Source organism: Brachionichthys hirsutus, unplaced genomic scaffold (assembly GCF_040956055.1).
Source record: "Brachionichthys hirsutus isolate HB-005 unplaced genomic scaffold, CSIRO-AGI_Bhir_v1 contig_1090, whole genome shotgun sequence".
In the NCBI taxonomy this organism is placed as follows: domain Eukaryota; kingdom Metazoa; phylum Chordata; class Actinopteri; order Lophiiformes; family Brachionichthyidae; genus Brachionichthys; species Brachionichthys hirsutus.
The window spans coordinates 9,299-33,863 of record NW_027180765.1 but is presented as its reverse complement, the minus strand read 5'-3'; the positions used below and the strand labels follow the sequence as shown (position 1 = coordinate 33,863).

General features: G+C 44.0%; 1 protein-coding gene across 1 annotated transcript; it reads right to left on the bottom strand.

Annotated features, from left to right (window-relative positions):
- Positions 1–3: 3 nt before the first annotated feature.
- LOC137916661 (obscurin-like protein 1) lies at positions 4–24,565 on the bottom strand (the record flags this gene model as incomplete). The annotated part of the gene is made up of 19 exons (XM_068759632.1): positions 24,314–24,565; positions 21,509–22,624; positions 20,337–20,606; positions 19,864–20,124; positions 19,417–19,728; positions 19,040–19,306; positions 18,653–18,928; positions 7,859–8,134; positions 6,909–7,181; positions 6,553–6,828; positions 6,190–6,465; positions 5,766–6,041; positions 5,401–5,676; positions 4,303–4,572; positions 3,198–3,464; positions 1,878–2,144; positions 769–881; positions 500–653; positions 4–47 (listed from the first exon to the last, which is right to left on the bottom strand). Coding segments are annotated over exons 2-19 (5,169 nt in total), but the record flags the coding sequence as incomplete, so codon positions are not given.

Here is a 24,565-nt window from a genome sequence, read left to right as displayed (position 1 = left end):
CTGGATGTCCAGGTCCTCGAGAGCCTGCAAGATGAGCAGCTCACGCTCTGCCAAGAGAATCACCATTGGGGGACAGTTAAAGTCATGGGCCATGTCTGACAGATCCAGAACAGGAAGCAGGAAGATGCCCGACGCGCGACGTGCAAGTTGTCTTTCCTTTTCTGGCAAGAATGTAAAAGTGCATTATCAAATGTTCTGCAAGCTGCCGCTTCCACCGTTGTTGGAACTTTAAGTGAAAAGGCCTCGGATGTTGCCGTTACTATCATTAACCCACAGCCGGGCCCTGCAGCAGGCAGCATTCCCTCCTGTGGGATAAATGAACTAAAAATACAACCTGCATTCACTCCTATTTACTATACAGTCACAAACAGATCTAGATGTAAATAATGTTTGCTGTCTCGACAGGACCAGAGGGAATATTGCAATAATTTCTTTCTAGAAATGTAGTATTGGCACAGAGAGACTTGGAGTCAGGTGCGCATGCGGGTTTAGTTTTTACCGCAGACTTCCACGGAGCAGGACGTTGCAGAATCTCCAGCATCACAGATGTAAATGCCGGAATCACTGACGCGACTCTTCATGAGCTGAAGAAAGCGTCTCCTTCCCATTGCATAAATGCGCAAGTCCTTGCTCGGCATCACCTCGGCTCCATTCTGCAAATTATAGAAAAGGATCCATTTAATATCGAGTAGGGATTAAACACCTCAGAAGAGACCCCCCCCCCCGTCTGAGATTGATTGCCGAACACTTGAAAGATTGAACACTTGCCTTCATCCATTTCACATCAACATTATGTCTTGACAGTTCACACTCAAGAGAGATGATTGTCCCATCAGGGAATTTCTTGTCTTCCAGTTTCCTAATAACAGTCACTGGGGGCTCTGGTGTGGGGGGGGGGGGCAAAAACAAATACTTTGATGAGAAAACAAATGTTTCAGAAATGCAAAGTGTCTGTATCAGCGCTCATATTTTAAGTATACAGTTACATGGACTAATTTACCACGTTGACATTTTCATTCATTCGTCATCCTCGGCTTTTCAACCCCCCCCCCCCCCCCCCCCCCCCCCCTCCCCCGCAGCTCAAAGGGATGATGCGTACTGAGTGACTGGGCATGGAGCGGATTACTCCGCGGCGTGAGCTAAACGAGCACCTGACAGAAAATACTGAACAGAGGAACCGCTTCTGTCATGCCGGGCTATATTGTGTTCGTAACGTGAGCCCGGATAAAGGCAACGGTAGCAGAGCCGTTCCGTTAGGATGCCTCCGCTGGGCGGTGGGCCGCTTGAGCTAGCTGCCAGTGCGAGGTCACAACACAATAAGCATGCAGCATTTCATTTTGGGAGTACTGCAGTGCCGTTTTTTTCTGTCTCCTACCGGTCACATTTCTGGTAGGAAACACAAAAACTCCTGGATGACGTTCCACAGTGAAAGGATGGGGGGGAGAAACAGTGACTTTTTTTTCAGCAAATGTTGGGAATGCTTCCAGGAACAGATGATTACATTTTGGTGATGATCCAGAAGCGATCCTGGATTCTGGATCACTTTGAAATTGTTGTAAACGTTGCTGTAAATGGAGCCTCAAATATTCATTCCTCAATATCTCGGTTGATTATTGACCAAAGTTTATGAAATTTGACACAACCGTGTATGGTGGGATCCTCTATCTCACCGCCGAATTTCATCTGGATCAGATACGGATTGCTGATATTATCTAGATTTTTCGAGAAATACCCTTGCATTTTGGCCTACTGTGCATTTAATATTAGAGATAGGGATTTTAAAGCGTTTTAACATCTACGTGGGGGGGGGGGGGGGGGTGAGCTGCTTGGTGGAGGTTTGTGCTCTCTGAATGCTTTTCTAGTTGTAGACGACCTACCCTTCACTACAAGCCTTGCAGATGTCTTCAAATTCTCTACGCTGAACATCAAGGTGCCGGTGTCCTCCACAGACAGGTTAGAGATCGTAAGGCTGTGGACTTGTCCTTTGGCGCTCATGCGGAAGTGATTTGTCGGCTTAAGCTTTATTCCGTTTCTCCTCCAGGTGCCTGTGACGAGGGGATGGGACAGCTCCAACTCAAAAGATGCAGTTTCTCTCTCCGTGGTTTTAACGTCAGTCAGACCTCTCTTGATTGTGATTTGCCGAGCTGGAAAAGAAAAAGTGAAGATCTGTAAATAAATTAAAAATAATGGCAGTTCAAAAGGCACTTTCTTTTTTTTTGCTTTCTAAATATCTGACAAAGGTTTTCTTTGACAGATTAACACACTTTTTTTTTTCATCACCCCTTTATACAGAGCAGACCTGGTGTCCATTTACTGTAACAGAGTAGCCTTGGAGTCTGATCTGTACGCTACAGTCAAACAATACAAGCTGGCACACTTTGACAAGACAACGTTTTAGTCATTTGAGTAGGGGGCTTTACGCAGAAGCCGGCGTTGAAACCGCCAACATTTTTCACTTATTCTAACGCAGACGAACATTCCCTGTGGAGGGAAAAAACAAAGTGTTTATTTTGGAGACCTGATGACAACAACCTTCGTATTGAATGCCAGGGTGTAAATTTAGATGCAATGAGAGGAGATCCAAATTCATAGGAGGTGCCAACAGCGGCCTGAAGTTCTGACTCCCACACCCTGCCCACCCACTTTAGTGTTGAAAGAACAGCCTTTAATTCACCCACTGGCCTGTGGCACAAAGGACTAACAAATATAAGAGGCATGCAGAAAGAAAAAAAACAGTTTCTCCCTTCAGCCGGTCCCAAGCCCGGAGAAATGCAGAGGGTTGTTTCAGCATCCGGGGTAAAAATGTGCCAAAAATTTAACATGAAAATCACTATAGAAAAAAAAAAAGGCATGCACGTGTCTTAATCACTGCAAGAGGTCATTTTTACGGTGCTTGCTCGTAAACGTAACTGCTGAAATCTTTACTTATCAAGACATCCCATTAAAAATTCAATCTGATTTGCTTTTGACGTAAAGTAATCTGGCCTTCCTCGACCCTGCGTCTGTCACCTGGTGGCTGCTGTCACGCCGCCGCCGTGGACCCCAGCCACTCAAATTACTCTCGCTCAGTTAATTGAGCTTCGACTTCAGAGGGAGCTGCGACAGAAGGGGTGCGAGAGAGGCGGAGCCATCGGCAACAGCGGTAAACAAACGACAACAACATGCAAGGCATGGAGGAGGGACACATGAACACTCACGTTCCACAGTGAGCCGGGCTTGTGTGCGGTCATGGAGGGTTTCGCAGCTGTAGGTGCCCCGGTCAGACAGGGCCAGTCTGTGGATGGTGAGACTGTGCTTTCGGCCCTTGCGTTTCAAGTTGTACTTGGCTCCAGGGTGGATCAGCACCCCTTGCCTCATCCATTGCACCTCTCCTGAATCCAGACCCACTTCTACCTCCAGACTTGCCTCGCTGTACTCTTCAGCTACAACTGGTGTCATTCTCTTGGTAAACAGCACCTGTTGCTCTAAAAAAAAATTGTGGTAATTTCATATCACTACAGTGACTACTACTACTACTACTACTGTACTTTCGTCTTGTCCCGTGAGGGGTCTCCAGAGCTAATCAACCTTCTCCACTTCACCCTGTCCTTTGCATCGTCCTCCCCAACACCAGCCACTCTCATGTCCTCCCTCACTACCTCCATGTATCTTCTCCTGGGTCGTCCTCTAGCCCTGTTCCCTGGCAGTTCCATCCTCAGCATCCTTCTACTGATATAGTCCCCGTCTCTCCTCTGGACATGTCCAAACCATTAAAGTCTGTCCTCTCTGACCTCATCTCCAAAACGTCTAACCTTCACTGTCCCTCCTATTGTCTCATTTCTAATGAGCACTAATCTAAATTCTAATCAGCACAACAAGAGAATGACCAGAATGAGAAAAATAATTGTCAGCTTAGAGAGAAGGCAGAAATAAAGAGGCATTTTGACCGCAGCAGTGTCACATACACCGCAACTACTGATCCACTTGTCCATGTCAGTGAACGGAGGAATTCTGACAGGGGAAGTCCACCATGAGTCTAGGTTCTGTCCAATGTTTCTGCCTGTTAAAGGGAAGTTTTTCCTTGCCTCCGTTGCCAAAGTGCTTGCTCTTGTGGGTCAAGTTGGGTTCTGTCTTTCCCTGCTAATCCTGTAAAGTGCCTTGAGATGACTTTCTGTTGTGACCTGGCGCGATATAAATAAAACTGAATTGAATTGAATTGAACCTAGGCTCATGGTGGACGGCCATCTGTCTGACCGGCTGGGTTGAGAGAGAGAGAGCGAGAGAGAGCGAGAGAGAGCGAGAGAGGTTGAGCCCACAACTCACCTTGAACCTGGAGCTCTGCCATTGACACTATTCCCTCTGCATGAGCTGTCACTCTACCGCTATCTGAAACCATGCAGTTGTGGATGCAGAGCATGTGGCACAGGCCGTTGCTTGAAATGACCGTGCGCTCGCTCAGAGCTACTAGCTTGCCATTCAAGTGCCACACCATCTTCGTGTCCTCTGGCGAAACCACGCACTTGAACGCCGCGTCCTCTCCCTCGCAGACAGTGACGTTACGAAGCTCCGTTACGAATTCAACAACACGGGGAACTGAAGGCAAAGCATTCAGATCAATTAGACCCACTGAGGTCTGAAAGTTGCTACTCTCCATGACCGCCTTAAATTTGCAATCTACTCACTTTCCACAGTGACCGTAGCTGAAGTCCTGTCACTCGTAGATTCACAGATATACTCCCCAGCATCCTGTTCCACCAGCTGGTGGATGGTGAAGCTTCGCTCTCGGCCTTGAGCCCGTATCGTGTGGCGACGGCTCAGGCCGATCTCTCGGCCGTCTTTCAGCCACAGGACGTCTCCTTTGGGCTTGCTGATCTCACATCGCAACGTGAGGCTGCTTCCCTTTAGAGTCACGGCGTTCTCAAGTGGTCTCACAAATTTCACCGTCATTTCTAAGCCGAATAGGGAAATACATTCCCAGAAATGTGACCATTACAGTAACAGCAACAAATCAGCTCCAGTCGTGACAACGTTCACTTGGAGGTCACGTTTTGTTTCGAAGAGTCCGATTCTTACCTTTGACAAAAAGACTGAAGCGCATCTCGTCTGAGTTTGCATCACACACATATTCTCCAGAATCCGACAGCTGCAGGGGATTAATGGTGAGCTTGTGCGTATTACCCTCACTGGAGATGTGAATGTTGTCCTTGTTCAATAGCCGGCCGTCTTTCAGCCAGCGAACATTCGCTCTTTCTCGACTCACAATGGCACACAGTGTAACGCTCTCATTGTCGTAGGCCGAAATCTTGTTGACTCCATCTTTATTTAAAAACTTGAGTGGTAGCTCTGAGAGGGAGAGAGAGGAAATAAAATATTTTAAAATCAAACATCAAATAATTTTTATTAAATAATTTTTTATCTTACCTTGAACCTCAACGATTGTGATCAATTTGTCGTCAATAGTGTCGCAAATATATGTTCCAGAGTCTCCGGGCTGAAGTCCAGCGAGAACAAGTTTCCTCACAACATCATAGCTGTCAATTTGTACGCGCGTGTTTGGTTTCAGTATCTTGCCATTGCGTAACCACTGAACGGTGGCGTTAGGGCGCGACACCTCGCACTCCAAAATAAGGTCATCTCCTGCTCCCAGTACGTGATGCTCTGGATGGCCTGAGTTTCCAATGATCTGTACTGGAGGCTCTGGGCATAAAAGATACGTCATAGGTTAGGGTTTCTCCCAAGTGAAGAAAAGACAGACGGCATTTGGCCCTGCTCAACAACAGGATTACCTTTCACAGAGATATAGAAGAGCATTTTATCGTCCACCGCATCACAGGCGTATTCTCCCGAATCTTCAAGCTCAGCATTTAGGACAACCAGTGATCGGAAGACGCCTTGCTCCTCGCTGCAGTACCGTTCAGCGTCATCGATTAGCCGGCCATCTTTGTACCAGGTGACCGAAGCATTGGATCGGGATAGCTCACACACTAGAATGATATCATCTGACACCAAGAACTGCTTTTCTGTTTTTGCATTTGTTTTTCCAAGGATTTTAACCGGCAACTCTGTGAATGAACAAAGAAAAGCGCTGGATTTCTATTGGAGCTCATCATTTATGTACTTAAAGAAATTAGATAGAGAAATAGATAAAGATATATGTTTCACAAAACATGGAACGTGACTAACACAACATAAGATGGACTGTTAGCCTACCTTGCACTTCTACATGGAAATCCATCACATCGTCTTTTGCATCGCAGACATATTGCCCAGCATCTCCAGCTGTGAGTGAGCGAATGGCCAATTGGCGTGTGACACCATCCTCAAGGATGGTGACATGCCCAGAGTCTTCTACCTCGTCCCCATTTTTCTTCCAGGTGACTTCAGCATTCGATCTTGAAACCTCACAGTCTAGAACCAGAGTCTCTCCAGCTGCTTTTTCCACTCTGCTAGCCATCTTCCTTGGACGTATAAAGCGAACAGGTGGCTCTATGCAAAAAAAAGAAGAAGAAGAAGTTTGTGTTGGAAATGCAAATTGACTCAACAAGAACTGTGACAGAGGATTTTTTTTTTCACCTGCTATGTTTACAAAAAATGTCATTGAATCATCTGCAGTATCGCAGACATATTCAGCAGAGTCTTTGACAGTAGTTTCTGGTATAATCAGTCTCCTGTAGACACCGTCCACCTCTAGAATAAGGTTGTCATTCTCTTCAACTTCAAGTCCATCGCGATACCAGCGCACGGCTGCATTAGGCCGTGAGATCTCACAGCTCAGTACCATCCTCTCAGAGGTCTGTTGGCAAAGCTCCATTTGGGACTGACTTGGGGAAACTATTCGTACTGGAGGTTCTGGAAGAGAGCGTTGCCATCCAGTTTAGCCGTCACCCATAATCTGTACCATATTTCACGTGCAGTACCAGGGGCCTTACCTGTAATACTGAGGTGAAAGAATATTGAATCATCCGCTGTGTCACAGACATATTCCCCGGAATCTTCCACTCCACTTGACAGAATCTTCAGTCGCCGATAAGGTCCTTCAACCTTGAGCTTAATGTTCTCACTCTCTTGCAGCTTCTGGCCGTCTTTGTACCAACTGATCGCACCATTGTGACGAGACAATTCACAGCTCAGGATAATTTCCTCAGGGACATGGCGCTCGAGATGGACATCCTCCTTCGGGTAGACTATCATCACTGGAGGTTCTTTGAGAGAAGAATATATAAAATTAAAACAATGTCAATTTTTTTTTTGTGCGTAATGTTCTTTACCCCCCCGACAAGGAGGTTGTGTTTTTGCCACCTTTTATCTGTCTGTCTATTAGTTAGCAAGATAACTGAAAAGGTTACACACAGATCTTGATGACATTTTCAGCAAATGTTGGGAATTCTATTAGGAACAGATGATTCAATTATGGTGATGATCCAGAAGAGATCCTGGATCACTTTGAATTCTTTATTAACATTGCAGTAAATGGAGCTGCACAATTTGTCGCTCAATATCTCGATTGATTATTGGCCAATGTTTATGGAATTTGACACAATCGTGTAGAGTAGGTACCTCAATTTTACCGCCGTATTTAGTCCGGATTGTATCTGGATTGCGAATATTATTGATTTTTTTTCTCAAAATGGAGGAACCCTTGCATTTTGGCCAACAATACATTAAATTTTTTTCTAACAAGCGTAGTCGACAAACGGATTTGTTGTATCCTCAAAAGGTGTGGATCTAGATCTTGGTGAAATCACCATTACTGAGAGTGTGCTTTTTGTGAATAACTTCTAAACTAATAATGATAGCAATGTGAATCCAATTGCTAACGGTATGTTTTCATGGTTATGTAATCTAAAAATATGAATAGAATAATTGGATGTGTCATTACCTCGTATGTTAACCTTGAACCTTAGAACGCTGTCTCCGGCACGACACGTGTACGTGCCCGAGTCAGGCAGTTTGGCCGAACGTATTGCCAGAATCCTTTCGGTGCCTTCTGCTTGCGTTGTAATATTATCACTTGGTTGTATTTCAGTTCCGTCTTTGTACCACTGGACGATAGCATCAGCCCTCGATACTTCACACGACACCACAAGCTGCTCTTGTTCCACAACGCTCTTGAGGAAGTCCTCCTCCGGGATATGAGCAAATGTTACCGGCGGTGCTGCAGAAAACAGCAGTAGTAAGTGGCTTGACATTTGCATTCATTGTTCACGCTCATGCACACTGTAGATCCAAGGTCATAGTTTAGACATGCTGAAGACGTGTGAAGCATTGCTGTCAAGAGAATGGATGTTCCAAAAAACAGATGGTGTTATTCTGCATTTTGAGTGAAGGAAATAGGAGAAGAATTGAAGTCTAACCAAAAACATGCAAGGCAATGGCCTAAACTGCGAAGCGTACGTACGAATGGGTAGAAAGCAACCGATGAAATTAGTGGTAAATCAGCGAGAGCAAAAATGTTTTTGCTTCCTTTTCAAATATTAGAGGCCGTGAAGGTGCATGAGGCTCTACCAGGATCTCGCCTAGAAAAAGCTTAACATATCACCTTTCAACTCCTCACAGAAATCGCCGATATCTGAACCATCATCAGTTTTACAAGTGTATGGCCCGGAACATGAAGACGTGTCCGATGTCGCAACCAGCGTCCTCCCATTGACCTCTGAACTGATGTTCAATCCAAATTTTGCCAAGAGATTTAACCCATCCTCACACTGACGGGTTTGGCTTTCGGAGACCTCATACTGTGATTTGATCGGGCCGCCTGCTTTGACAGACGTGCTCCTTTCAGCCTCTGGAAGAGCTGAGAATCAAACCAGTGCTGTAGGAACTATAATTCATAGAACAGTATCCGCATAACGTTCTGATATGCCATTCTATGCCATTCTATATACCGGTATTTGGATTTACTATCTACAGGCTGAAAAACAAATTATTTTTGATTTAGGATGGAATTGTGTCTGCTTGACAGTGTGAGACAAACTGGGGTATACCTACCTTGTAATATGTACAGCGTAGTGTTATTGACAGCAGTTTAAATTATTATGATGCACCTTCCAGGCATCCGTCATAAATCACACAATTGACAAGTAATGGTCTGCATCCACATTGAGAAAGTTGCAGTCGTGTTGGCTGCTAGTGATGCCCACTGGGCTGGGCAGTTAAACCAATATAAATTCCACTTTTTTTAAATACAATAACAAGCTGTAATTTCATAGTATTGTCATTTCATAGTAATTTGACCTACTGTGTGACGTTCTCAGTGCAACTTAAGCTACTCCCCATGCTTAACCACTTGCTATGCCTTCAATCGGAAAGGGAATGCAATTGTTCGCTTGATAGGGCAGGAATGGCACTGAGCTGGATATCAATGCAAATAAAAAATATAAACTTTAAATAAGCTGATATTTGATCGATTAAAAAACTAACTGCAGCATTGCATTTGGCGTATATTGGCGGCCAAAAAAAAAAAAAACATTGTCAAAATATTGGTCGAGTAAAGGGTTGACGCATAAGGCTGGTTAGTGATTCTGACAAAGCTGAAAATGCTTGGATCACCTGCAACATCCACCTTGAATTCTATGCGATCGTCCGCGGCCTCACAGTTGTACACTCCAGAGTGTCTGACTTCGGCTGATTTAATAAGCAGCGCTCTCAGCTTCTCATTTGTTTGGATCTCGTATTCACTGATTGGACGTAGCTGCTCTCCATCCTTGCACCAATAGACTTGGGCAGTGGGCTCTGAGACTTCGCACTGCAGCTTTATTGGACAGCCGGCTTCGACAAATTTGTTTCTTGCGACTTCTGGGAGCGTGGAAAACCGCACAGGAGTAGCTGCAGGGTGTCAGAAGATTTGCAGGACACTTTTGCTAGGCTGTCGGAATGTCAGCAGAGTTAAGTATCAGCATTAGTAAAGACGTGCGCAGTCACCTTCAACGTCCACCCGAAATGTCACGACATCATCGCCGAGGCTACAGCTGTAGAAACCAGAATCAGAGACCTTAGCAGAATTGATCATTAATTTTCTCAGGTTCCCATCTCTTCTCATATCAAGTCCAGTTCTGCAATAAACCTCCACCTCATCTTTAAACCAGGAAACCTGGGCAACAGGGTCTGAGACCTCACATTGGAGGACGATTGGACCGCCAACTGCAATCATCTTGTATTTTTCTGACATTGAGGTTGCCGTGATCTTTGGCGATCGGCCTAAAAGAAGGGAAGAACAATGTTTCTGTGCATAAATCAATTCTAGTATTGTTTCATGAACAAATGAGATACAGCACACTTGTTAAACCACTCACAAGTGTAAGATGGGCATGGGATACCTTTTACATCCACTTTAAAGGCTATGGTGTCATCTGATGTTGAACATTCATAGGTGCCACTGTGTGCTTTTTCGGCTGAGTGGATGAGTACGGTCCTTGCTAGACCATCTGACTGTATTTCCAGATTGTTTTGCGGGAGGAGTTTCACACCGTCCTTGTACCAGTTGACATTTGTGGAGGACTCACAAGAGAGTTCACACCTGAGGACAATGGGAGAACCTTCTTGTATGGACTTGATCCTGTCAGTCTCTTGAAGGTCTGAGAACTTCACTGGCAGGGCTAAAGGTTTCAGATATTGCAAAAAAAAAAAAGAATCTCTGATTAGACAATATATATATATAATATCTCGATTAGCCTACTGCACATTCCATTGCAAGGGATTTTTGGTTATTGTATTAAATTGAAAGGAAAAAGACATGAAAATAGAGGGCCTATGAGACATGCAATGAGAAATCAACATAACAAAATGACACTTAAATTCACCTTTTACTTCCACAGTGAACTGGATGTCATCGTCTTTGGACTCACAGCGGTATACGCCAGCGTGAGCCCGCTCAGCCGCTTGCACGACTAGACTCCTCAGAGTTCCTTCTGATTGGAGGTCCACTCCATTGTGCGGCAGGAGCTTCAGTCCATCCTTGTACCAGCTGACTTGTCCAGCGGAGTCTGACAGCTCACATTGAAGAGCAATGGGAGAGCCCGCAGTCACTGTCTGTTTCTGGTCAGCCTCAGACAAAGCCGAGAACGTCTGCGGTGGGGCTGCAGGTTTGAATGTAAAATGTGATTGGTCAATAAAACAGGTACTTGTATGAAGTAAAGTGCAAAGTGCAATGCTAAAGCACTACAAATACATATAACTGTGTAAATATTTTTAAATAAACCAACCACAACAATGGTTTCAGCAATGACCAGTGCTAACTAGTGCACACAACCTAGTGATAGCAATCCTGGGTCAACATATATTGAGATTTTGTCACCCCACCCCCTCCCATTTATTTGTGGTATTAGGTCTATATTTTGAGATGAGTACAAATACAATTTAGTGGGTATTTAGGGTTAAGTAAGTCATAGGTATACGCATTAAATTACTTGCAGGATAATTTGTTTTCATCAAATTTAATTTCATAATTAATCACGTCTTTATCAAAAATGACACTGTATGACAATTAAAAATGCAATTATCTGAGTCTATTTTGATTCAATTAGCAGTAAACTACTTTAAAAAAAATAAGACTTATATTTTATAATCATGTAAAGGCATTTAGATGTATTCTACCGTGTATAAATTCAACTCCTCTGAACAGAACATGAAAAGCAACTTTTGTCACCTTCAACATCCACACGAAACTGCATTGCATCATCTGTTGTCCCACAGGTGTAAATCCCTGCATGAGACAGCATCGCTGTCTGGAACGCCATCGTTCTTACAGAACCCTCAACCAGTATGTCTTGCCCATCTGCTTCGTGTAGTTTACTTCCATCCTTGCACCAAGTAACTTGATCGTTAGGATCTGATATCTCACATCGAAGCACTACGGGTGCATCAACATCAACAGACTTGTTCCTCTCAGTCTCGCAAAGTGCTGTGATTCTCACAGGCGGAGCTGGGGATGTTTGAGGTAACATCAAGAGAAAAGTGCATCACTATCACTGACGGCAACACAGATGATGCTTTCAACCAACAGAAAAGCAAAACTGCACATTGAGATTAGTCATGCCAATAACTACTGTACTACAAAGTAAAAGATATGTTAGCAACCTAACTAAAGATATTCCATTAGACTTTAGATAACTAAACATTCAGGTTAGGATACAAAGCACGTGTATTTACTTTTTCCGGTGTCTTTGATATTTCTCGTAGACCTACCTAAGCTTTTACATTGACTATACTTACGTGTTTCTAGTAACAAAATCAAACGAGTTAATGTAGACGTTGTCCAAATGTGAAGGATTATGAAATGCAATCTCTTCATTTTGCACAATGTCAACATTCTTTTACTTTTTTGCTTGATAATGCCAACCATTTAAATCACCTTCAACAGCCACCTTATTTGCAGTTAAACTGTCACTCCAGTGGCTGTCGCATGTCGTTGATAGATAGATGTCTTCTGACTGGACAGGAGATGCCTTCTTGTTAAACTGGGTCGATAAGCTTTGACCAGAGTAAACTGTGCCCCCTGCTCGGTCTTCTGTGGCCATCATGCTGTAATGGCATTTCCCCTGTACCGTATTGGCCAGCATGGACTGCAAGACCTCCGAGTAGATAGGTGCCGTTTGTCCTGTGTGGTAGAGGTCCTCTAGTGAAGACTGTTGCAGGTTGTATTGATCCTCTAGCTGGGCACGTTGTGTTTCTTTAAAATCTGATGACTGAATGGATTCAGCATTTGGTAAGTAACCAGGATCCTCAGACTGGACAGTTGTGGTCTGCACATGTCTCTTCAACTCCGTTGCTTGGTCATTTGTGGTCCATAAGGAGGTGCAAGGCCCCTGTGAATGGATACTTCCAGTTTGTAAGCAATCCAGAGGCTTCTTTGGCAGGACAGCTGGGACATTTTTGGAAGGACACCGCTTCTCTGATGGGACAATTGTTGACTTCAATGATTTTATCTTGTCCCGTGATTTTGTAGTTGAAGCAGAAAAGGATGTAAGAAGCTTCTTTGTTTGCGCATTTGTAGTATGTGAGGATGTAATGGGCTCCTTTATCTGGATATTTTCAGTGCATGAGGATCTTATGGGTTCCAGCAATTGGGCTGTTGCATCATGTAAAGATTTTAATATTTTCTCTGATTGGACAATTGCAGCATGTGAGGGTCTTATGGGCTCAGTTAATTGCTCAGCTGCATCAGACTGAGACGTAAATAATTCTGTTGACTGGACAGCTGCAGCACCTGATGATGCAAAAACGTCTTTAGGGGTGATGCTTGCAGTATTAGATGATATAATGGGATTCATTGACTGGACGTTTGCAGCATGTGAAGAAACAAAGGAATGTTTTGATTGGACATTTGAGGAAGTAAAGAGTTCACCAGGGAACGCTGGATTATGAGAGAATGTAAAAATATCCGTTGATTGGACAGTTGCAGTCTGCAAGGATGTAATGGGATCATTTGATTGGACAGTTGCAGTCTGTAAAGATACAATAGGATCAGTTGATTGGACAGTTAAAGTTTGCATGGATGTAATGGGCTCATTTGATTGGACCATTGCAGTCTGTAAGGATGTAATGGGATAATTTGATTGGACAGTTGCAGTCTGTAAAGATACAATATGATCAGTTGATTGGACAGTTAAAGTTTGTTTGGATGTAATTGGCTCATTTGATTGGACAGCTGCAGTTTGTATGAAGGATATTGGCTCGTTCGATTGGACCATTGCAGTTTGTAAGGATTTAATGGGATGATTTGATTGGACAGTTGCAGTCTGTAAAGATAAAATGGGATCAGTTGATTGGACAGCTGCTGTTTGTATGGATGTAATGGGCTCATTTGATTGGACCGTTACAGTCTGTAAGGATCTAATGGGATGATTTGATTGGACAGTTGCAGTCTGGAAAGTTAAAATAGGCTCATTTGATTGGACAGCTGCAGTTTGTATGAAGGATATTGGCTCGTTCGATTGGACCATTGCAGTTTGTAAGGATTTAATGGGATGATTTGATTGGACAGTTGCAGTGTGTAAAGATAAAATGGGATCAGTTGATTGGACAGCTGCTGTTTGTATGGATGAAATGGGCTCATTTGATTGGACCATTGCAGTTTGTAAGGATGTAATGGGATGATTTGATTGGACAGTTGCAGTCTGGAAAGTTAAAATAGGCTCATTTGATTGGACGGCTGCAGTTTTTAAGGATAAAATGGGCTCATTTGATTGGACCATTGCAGTCTGTAAGGATCTAATGGGATGATTTGATTGGACAGTTGCAGTCTGTAAGGATCTAATGGGATGATTTGATTGGACAGTTGCAGTCTGTAAAGATAAAATGGCATCAGTTGATTGGACAGCTGCTGTTTGTATGGATGTAATGGGCTCATTTGATTGGACCGTTGCAGTCTGTAAGGATCTAATGGGATAATTTGATTGGACAGTTGCAATCTGTAAAGATAAAATTGGATCAGTTGATTGGGCAGCTGCTGTTTGTGTGGATGAAATGGGCTCATTTGATTGGACCATTGCAGTTTGTAAGGATGTAATGGGATGATTTGATTGGACAGTTGCAGTCTGTAAAGATAAAATAGGCTCATTTGATTGGACAGCTACAGTTTTTAGGGATAAAATGGGCTCATTGGATTGGACAGTTGCAGTTTGTAAGGAATATATGCACTCATGTAAGGGGACAGGTGCAGTATGGGAGGATTTCAAAGGATCCTCAGCCTGCAGAGCTGCATTGTTTAAGTAATTACAGGAATTATGTGATCTGGCCGTTGACATGTGATTTGTATGGCACGCTGAGATTAAAGTTGAACTCTGTTGGGGTTTATCACGCTCTGACTGGACAGGTGGTCCTTGTATCAAGCTACCTGGCTCTGCAGGTTGGACAGTGCTAATTTTGACAGTGGATTCCCCTGAATCAAGAGTTGCAATTTGATGATTACAGAGATCGTCTGTCTCGAAAGCAGTCTGCAAGGATCGGTCAAAAGCTTCTGACGGGGCTTCTTCTTGCTGTGTGTAGTAAACAAAGTCCTCATCTTGCGATTCTGCCAATGTATTACAGTGGTGTTGAATGTCAGATTGTGATACTGTTGCGTTTACAGAGTCACAGTAATCTGGAGATTGAGCACATATCGTTTGTTGTTTATCATAGAGCTCCTTCGGCAGTTTAGCTCTAATATAATCAGTCGTGTTTCCCTGTCTTGACTGTGAACACGCAACATGGCTGGAATGATCTTCATACATCTGTGCGTCTCCTTTCTTGCCACAGGAGATGCCAGACTTGCATTTTGAAGCCATGCAGTCAACTTCGACAGGATGAGGCTCTTCGCTGGTCTTCTCCTTGTCTTGGTCAGGAGATAGCCATGGCGATGTAGCTATAAAGCATTGTGATGCACACAGAGAAAGGTTTTCAGTGGTTGATGCTCTCAATACTTCTTCTCGTAACAGAATGTGCATGTGGGTTAGCATGGAGTTATGGGAGCATTCATTGCAAAGACAAAACAAGAAGATCGACCGGGTTTGGTCTGAGATTGAGCTCCTCTATTGCCCCTTTCAACGGACTCCTCGTATTGTTATACCACCAGTCTGCACGATAAGCAACTGAACGTCTAAAAAAAGTCGATAGATTTTTCTCCTCTTTGAGTTTGTTGTCATTGCAACAGTGATAGATTCAGGCAGCAATGTGAATTAGCGGAACTGGTGCTGAAAAGGGTACAAGATTGACTTTAACGGCTGCAAGCAAAAAAAAAAAAGAGGCTGTTAAAATGAAGAATGAAGTGACAAACAAAACATATATGTTAGTATAAGGAGGAGCTGAACAGGGACCAAAGACCCACATGTTGGAGAGCAAAAAACAGAAACAAAACCTGCATGAAATGACATGATGCCAGGATTCAGCATGGCAAATAGCACATTTTGAAAAAAAGAAAACAAATGCAGATGCCTCTGATGGTTGAGCGAACAGGAAACGGCACCACTATCGTTAGTGGCATGTATGTGCTGGGTTAACATTGATGACGGGCGTTGAAATAATCAAATCACCTTTAACTTCCACAGTGTATTGGGCAGGTGCATCAGCTATTTCATCAATCTCATCACCATAGTGACACGGCTCTGCTGCTCGGACAAAGCCAAAGAGAAAACAATGAGCTGTGGGTGCAATCTGCAAATCTGGAACTAAATGCGTGACTGTTATTTCTGCAGGTACAATGTGGAGCGCCACCTTCCGTGTTCGCGTGCGACTGTTCATCATCACCAGATGTTTCACAGCCAAATCCTTCCTTTCCAGACCAGTCATGTGACCGGGACGGCGAGGCTTGGCTGCTGATCTGTGATTCACAGTCACCTTCTCTTTTTGGGTAGATTTGAGTTCCGTCTTTGTACCAGCAGGCTTTAGCAACGGGATCTGAAATCTCAAATTGCTGAACAAGTGGGTAGTGGATTTCAGCAGACTCGGTCTTCCTAACATCAGGACCAAGATATGTTGAAGATGGCACTAGAGACAGGCATCGGGGAAATAATTTCAGTGAACGTTCCCCTACTTTTTGATTTCTTCTTGGAAAAACTGCCTTAAAAGAGATATTGTCATACAGAAAAACTGCGTGTATTAACAAATACAAAGACAGACTAAAAGCTGCATAAAGAGTTAGTCATAGCAACAATATAGAAGATGTTAATAGAATAAATCACCTTGATTTTGCACTATTAATTGCACAACATCATCTGCTGTCGCACAGTAGTATGCTCCAGAGTTTGAGGGATGAGTTGGTTCAATAACAAGAGTCTTCTTGATGGCTCTGTTTTCAAACTCTGCTTCCATGTCGGAATCGTGTTCTTGATCCACACGGCGTGACGCCTGGACATTGGAGTCCAAGGTTTCACCTGCTGGAGCAGCTGAGCGTGTTGCTTCAAGTGATTGTGTCTGCACGACCTCTGCTGAGGGTGATGTCGGCAACACGGGAGCTAAAGATGATGATTCATATTGTCATTGCAGCTTCAACATTGCATAAACTCCCTGAGAAATGGGTTATAGTTTCAGCCCCCCACCTCCTGTTTGTTGGGGGGGGGGGGGGGGGGTATGTTAATAATAAGACCAAACTGAAGGCAAAAGAAACATTTTCAAAGATTATTTCACATCATTAGTAGAGATTAATTTTACCATGATTTATAAGATAAGGTTAGAACGCTGCAACCCAACACAAACACAACAGACAGAAAGACTTTTAGTTACTGGGAAGTTCTACAACTGGCTCTACGGACCATGAAATTCAAATTGAATTCACCTTTTATATCCACATTGAAATGGATAGTGTCATCGGCAGCCTCACAGCTGTATAGGCCTGAGTGTGAAAGCTCAGCAGATGGCATAATGAGTTTCCTCAATGCGCAATTACTCTGTGTATCCCAGTCTCTCTGCGGGAAGAGCTCTACACCATCTTTGCACCGGGAGACGGGCACGGTAGAGTCTGGCACGTCACATTCCAGCGCCACAAGTTCGCTCGCTCCAAGTGACTTGGTTCTCTCAACGTCAAAGATAGCAGAGCACGTCGATGGTGTAGCTAGCATTGGGGAATTCAGGACAGCTAAATCAAATAAAATCTGTGGAAATGGATACTTTGCAAAACTGTAACTGCTGAGAAGAAAATGAAAAGGGCTTTGGAGGTCACAGAACAAAGGTGCATTAACCATTCTGTAGAAAATCATACGCAACAGTTCTGCAAACGGACATAAAAAAAAGAGGCAGGGATTATTAGTGGCATCTAGAAAGAGGGGCTGGGGTTAACGCACAAGATAAAAAAAAAAGTGTAAAGTCACCTTTGATCTCCACTTGAAACTCCATGGCATCATCCTCTGTAGTACATCTGTACACACCTGAGTGGGACAGCTCAGCAGACAGAACAACTAATGTCCTCGCGTTGCCCTCCGAGTGGATTTCTAATCCAGAGCTCGAAATGAGCTCCATTTCATCCTTGTGCCAGCAAACGTGGGCCTCAGGATCAGACACCACACACTGGAGTACAACAGGGCAGCCTGCTTCAATCAACTTGGTCCTCTTTACTTCTGGAATTGCTGAGAACTTCACAGGTGGAGCTATAAATATGTTTAGATTTAATGTCAACCTTATTTCAGCCCACACATCCATCATTCGTCCTATTCTAAAGACAGCTAAATTGATATGCATGCTTGTAGTGCAGGCAAATAAAAAAGATGCCAGCTTTGCTGTCCATTTGGTGAGAACAGACGAGACAGAAAAGTTTCATCAGAGTTAGTTGCTTTGCTGCTGAAGAGCTTGTTAATAAGTCACATTGCTGAAGGTAAAACAAATCACCTTTGACGTCCACACTGAACGTGGTGGCATCCCCCTTCGTCTTGCAGCAGTAAATCCCAGAGTGGAGCAATTCTGCTGAATGGACAGTCAGTTGCCTTGCCAAGCCATCGGTGAGAGTATCTACTCCAGTCTGAGGAAGGAGCTTTAACCCGTCTTTGTACCAGTGCACCTGGGCAGAAGGGTCTGAGAGCTCGCATCGTAGAACAATGGGATAGCCTGCTTGGATGGTTTTGTTCCTCTCTGCATCTGGAATTGCTGAAAACCTCACGGGCGGTGCTACGGATATTACATAAATGTAGGTTTGGATAAGACAGACGTGTGGAGAGATCTATGCATTTGTAAATAGAGCACCGATAACCAAAAAGAAAAAAAAACTAACCTTCTACTTCCACATTGAATCTGATGACGTCATCAATGGCGTCGCAGCAATATACTCCTGAGTGTGAGAACTCTGCTGATTGGATGACAATTCTTCTCATGGTACCCTCTGATTGGATATGAAGACCATCCATTGATTGTAATTCTACCCCATTCTTGTACCAGTGCACCGGTGCTGCTGGATCCGACAGCTCACAGTAGAGCACGATGGGGTTCCCAATTTCTATAAATTTATTGCGGTCCATTTCCGACATTGGTGAAAACTTGACAAGAGGAGCTGCAAATTACAGAAGGCAACAATGATAACTTTGAGTAAGTACAGACAGCAACAACAAAAAACTAAAGACAGACTAGGTTGTACTCTCAAATCGTGTCCCATCATACATACCTTGGATGTACAATGCTGCAGAATCCCGGATGCCGTAGGCAATAAAAGTAATCTCAGCTCCATTGTCTCTGTCTCGTACTCCCCGTATACGAAGAGACTGGTGTGCTCGTGTCCGACGAATGGAATAGCGCTCGTCCTCCTGAAGCTGAGTACCATTTAAGAACCATGTGCCGATAACTGAAGCCGAGAGCTCAATGGTAAAGAGGGCATCTTGCCCCTTTGGCACCAAGGCATCCTGTAAGGGAGCCTGTATTCTGGCAACCGGAACTGGAAAAGAAAAGGAGTTCTCACCGGGTGTACAAAAACAATATCCTCAAGCATGTTGTGATTCCGTTAATCAAGAGACGTAATCGATCCTACACAGTTGTTGAACCTACCCAAGTGAACAGCCCTAGGGAACTCAACATTGCTACTCTTTCCATATTTATTTACGCTGCAAATGCGGAATCGATAATCGGCTTCGCACGGTACGCTGTCGCCGAGGATTTCCACGGAGGTCGCAGAGTCTGTGGTTAGGCACTGCAGCCACTCCTGTGAGCCAGTGCCCACTTCCTGTCGCTCAAGGACGTAGCTGGATGGAGTATTCTTTCTCGAGTCCAGAGCAGGAACCCACGAAAGAAGAGCAGCATTAGCTCGCTCGGTGTTGATCTGCACACCCACAGGGCAACTAGGAGGGCAATGCCTGGCCGCTGAAACATGAGAAACCCATCACGCATTGGACGAGCAGAGAGATCAAGATTAATTATGTCAAAAGGTTTTCTGGTCTCAATAAAATAAAGGTGGATTTATTTTACATTGGTATCATTTTAAATGAGTGACCCCACCTTTCACTCTCAGCTGAGAGGAAGTCCTGGATCTGCATACAAGGAAAGTCACAAGGCCAGAGTCTTCAGGCATTATATTGACGAAAACCAGGATGTGAGTACGACCGAACGACTTGATGATGGTCTGATGCGTTTCACGCAACTCTACTCCATCTTTGTACCAATGTATGTCCATTTCTTCTTTATCCACTTCGACACAAAAGGCAGCATTTTCGCCTTCCAATACATCCACTTTCCTTGGTAGCTTCCGCAAAATTGTCCCTGCAAGAAAACACACCCTTTGACCTTAAATCGATTTCTTAGAATGTAAGACCCACATTTATATCAATGTCTCCATGCACAAAATTTAATTAAAGGTACCACATAGCTTGTATAGATTGCCATGACATTGCTCAGTAATATGTATCACATGGATTTTTGCATTGGGGCCTTCTTTTCCAAACAAGACCTTGTTTCAGGTCGTCATGTTTTACCTTTCACTGCTACCTCTGCGATGCTTCTCCCCCCATCAGGCAACTCACAGAGGTAAATCCCATCATCGTCAACTCCGATGTCACGGATAGTCAGCCGCCGTTTTGTTCCCCACTCCTCCATTCCATACTTGGCCCCAGGCTGCAGTCGTCTATCCTCCAGATACCACGTGATGGGAACGGAGTCCTCGGGAACCTCACACTCCAGAACCGCCAAATCTCTTTCCCATACCTCTAGATCAATAAGAGGCTGCTTGAATCGCACAGGCGGCTCTGGAACAAAGAACATGATGTCTCCCAAGTTCTACTTCAAACCGTTCATTTGTTTTTGCTTCACTCCACCCACAGAAATATTTCATGCAAGCTAACCTTGTGAAAACTAACATGGCACATCGTCTATGTACTTAATTTAAATATATTTAACAGTAAATTCCAGTGAAACACACATCATGAGACAAGCGGCTCATTTAGTTTAGGAATGGAAAGGTCATAGATAGGAAATGGACTGTTTGTAACCGACACCATCAGACAGTACCAGACGGTTGTAAACGAGAGAATGTGCTCTGTAATTGTTAGAATGCATGGGGGGGGGCATCACTAAAAACACACATAACTGAGAAATGCATTAACCCTGTTCCACGGTAATCACCTCTGGTCTAATTTTCTTTGCCTCTGAACATCACAGTGTGGTTCTTCCCATTGGTGCCATGAGTTTGGATTTGTCTGGAGCCATGTGAGAAATACGATCCCTTTACCAAAGACTTCGCCACATACCCCCGCCTCACCCCCCAGGGTCTTTCACAAGCTAAGTGACTTTGCAGACATCAACGCTGCTGTCGCAATCCATCTCAGGCTGATGAACTTTCTCCCTTATCATAGCCATCAACTTGAATTTCACAAAGCACTCGACTTTAGAATGTTATTTTCTCATCACTTTTAAACTGTTTGTTCCCATGTGGTCATAATTCAAAACATGATCTCAGAGCATTTCTTTGGAGACATCTCTCTGACATCATCATCATCATCATAGCATCAGAATGATGGTTATCTGATCCGGAAACACAGTGCACCCCTCACTCACTCTGTGACTAACTTCAAAAAGCATCGCAGCATACAGTCTTCATACACCGAAAGCTCGCCTTTCTTTTAAGCTCAGTCGCTGAAAATGGACTTACCCTTTACAGAGAGGTGCACGGCACTGAGGGTTTGCCCTGCGGTATTTGATGCAGCACAAACGTAAATCCCATTATCCTTCTGCTTACAATACAGAACTTTGAGTGTGAAGTACCCTTCTCTGTCTTCATACAACAAATAACGCCTTCCTGACAGGATCAGCCTGCCATCCTTCCTCCATATTATTTCCGGCTTGGGTTTCCCAGTCACAAAGCAGCGGAATTTGGCATGTTTGCCCTCTGTCACTGCAAACATTTTTACTTTCGTGGACTTGGTCACGGTGTCATCTCGGAGCCGATTCGGCACCTGCCTTCCGATCCGCTGTTTACCCTGGTGGGCTTTCCGGTGGCCGTTTGTGTAGCCATTCCGATTTCCTTCTTCCTCGTGTCCTGGGCCTGCATCGACAAGCAAGACAGCTCCTGCCAACGCTTCCCCGGACTCATTCCTGGCTTTGCATGTATATACGCCACCATCTGGTGCACGAGTCTTAAAGATCTTGAGTTGGAACCATCCGCCATCCTGGTAGCCCACACTGAAATGTGTGCTTTCAAATATCTCATTGAGTTTCCTGCCATCCTTCTCCCAGACAACCTCCGGTCGTGGGTTTCCCCAGAGCTTACAGGAGAAGACGGCGTCTTCTCCACGACCGGCACGGGTGGACAGGGGCTTGATGAGGAACCGTGGCTTATTTTCCTCTCGTAATTCCATCTCTTGTGCCTCACCTTCCACCTTCAGGGTAGCAGCCGCACACGTTTCCCCAATGCTGTTCTTTGCCTTGCATATGTACTGGCCGCTATCCTCCGCGGTTACCGCGGATATGATGAGATTGTAAACATTCCCATCTTCAAACACCCTGTATCGTCCTTTCGGGTCAATCTTTTCATTGCTTCGCTCCCAGATAACTGCGGGTCTCGGATCTCCACCGATCTGACATTTCAGGGCCGCGTCAGTTCCACTTTGTACAACCACAGGTCTGGGATAGGCCAAGAAACGAGGCGCACCACCAAACACATCCATCTCTGGCTTCCCTGTCAGCTTCTCCCTCAGCAGGCAACGGGAATGATGCGTGGCGGATACTCACTCGGGTACGAGGCTCCGGAGGGTTGCGGCGCAAATTTCTAATAAAAATAAATAGAAGGATTACTTCAGTTTTTAAGAGCTTCTGTGGGTGAAATTATAGCTGAACATAAAAGAGCAATCCTTCAAACTTCAAATCATACTTTTCATCTTCTTCTCATAAGGAAACTTTGTATTTTTTTAATGAATTTAAACATCCGTCCGTTGCGTTTCAGCATGTGATTGATAAGATTAATAAGGTTAATTCGATAACTGATGCTAGCAGAGGGGGGGTGGGTGTAGTCTAGTCCTATTCCAACACATAGCCAGTACAGCTGGTGCTGTATTTCAATGGGAAAGTGCTTAATATAGTATGCCCTAAATAAAGACGTGTGTGTGTGTGTGTGTGTGTGTCAGGTATCACAAAGAAGCTTCTGAAACCCTCGTGCTCACACAAACACCGGCTAAAATCAGGGTCTCCTCACCCACGAGGTTTTCCACGCAAAATTTGCTGAGCCTTTATCACACCCTTTGTTTGTGGATCTGTTCATTATTTCTCTTCTATGAAATGTAGCGGTTTAATTCAATAAATAAATAAAAACATCCATGATTATTAATCGTTACTCATATCATGGGGTTGTAATGATCAAGTTGATGGAACCCAGAATGCAGAGACAGAGGCAGGATTAAAAGTTCAACAAAAAAAGCGCTGTACTCGTGTATACAAAAAGGTAAATACAAAATAACATAAATCAAAAAAACACAAACTACTAAACAAAGCAAGGCTTGGATGGGCTGAGGTTCCAGAAATCATTAACACAAAATACAGCAAAAACAAAACACTAAATAAATAAGAGACGAGAAAGCACGCTGGAGAAAGAAACACAAGGTGGAGGGCACCGGGTCGGCCGGGCCGGGCCAAGATAGCAAACATTATAGCAACACAGGCAAACGACCTGCAGGTGTGTCTCCAGGTGTTCAGCAGACTCTCCCATGGCCACGCCCACATTGCAAGACATGGAGAACAGTGTCAGAGAAGCAGATCACACAGGAGACCGTGACAAACTCAGTCCTCTGTGTAAAATTGTAATCTTCAGAAGAATATGTTCCTGATTGGACTTTTTGTCTCATCCTTTTGCCATTATGTTGTTCTGAACTTGAATCGGTGCAGTTACGATTTATGTGCTTTAGAGTGGCTCCCATGGAGCATTGCAAGTTGGGTACACAATTCAGAAATGAACTTTTACCAAGAAAAACCATTCTGAGTTTCATTTCAAAATATTCATGGTTTTCAGGAGCAAGTAGAACCTCCCTTGATCAATTACTGGACCAATGAACGATGCCATCATGTTTTCTTACAAACCTCCAAAAGTATTTTGTATTTCTTTGTGAAATAACTAAAAAAAAGAAATCTTTTTTTGTTTACATTTTTAAGCTAAGCCTAAAAATTGTAGCTAAAAATAAATTTGCTTCTGATTTTTTATTTTTTATTACCAAGGTTTCTAACTTAAATGTGAAATAACTGCCTGTAAACCATTTTATGCTCAGACTCATTTTGCAAAATTCCTTGAAACCTCTTTTCAGATGTTGTTGTTTTTATCACAGATTGGACATTACATTGTGAAGTCTCTTCAGTATTCCCTCTGGCGTTTCGAAGGGGCGAGATTAACCCCTGTGTTTACTCGTCTGATTTAATTGGAACGACCTCTGCCCCTTCTGAAGCCGTGCTCCGTATCCCTCACATGACCTACCTCGTTTCAGTCGCGGGGAACGGCCGTCGACATACATTCCGCACTTGCAATCTCTCTTCGAGGTACGAAGCAGGGCCACTCCTCTCCTGAAGGCTGACTTATGTCCAGAGACGATTTTAGATCCAGACTCAAAGATCGCTTGGTCTTCTTTACAACATTTTTTAAAACAGTTTTCCTACAGGAAGGAACAAAAAATAAATAAAAAACGCACACATGTCCTCAGCATCCACACCAGCGTCCTGCGGTCTGGAT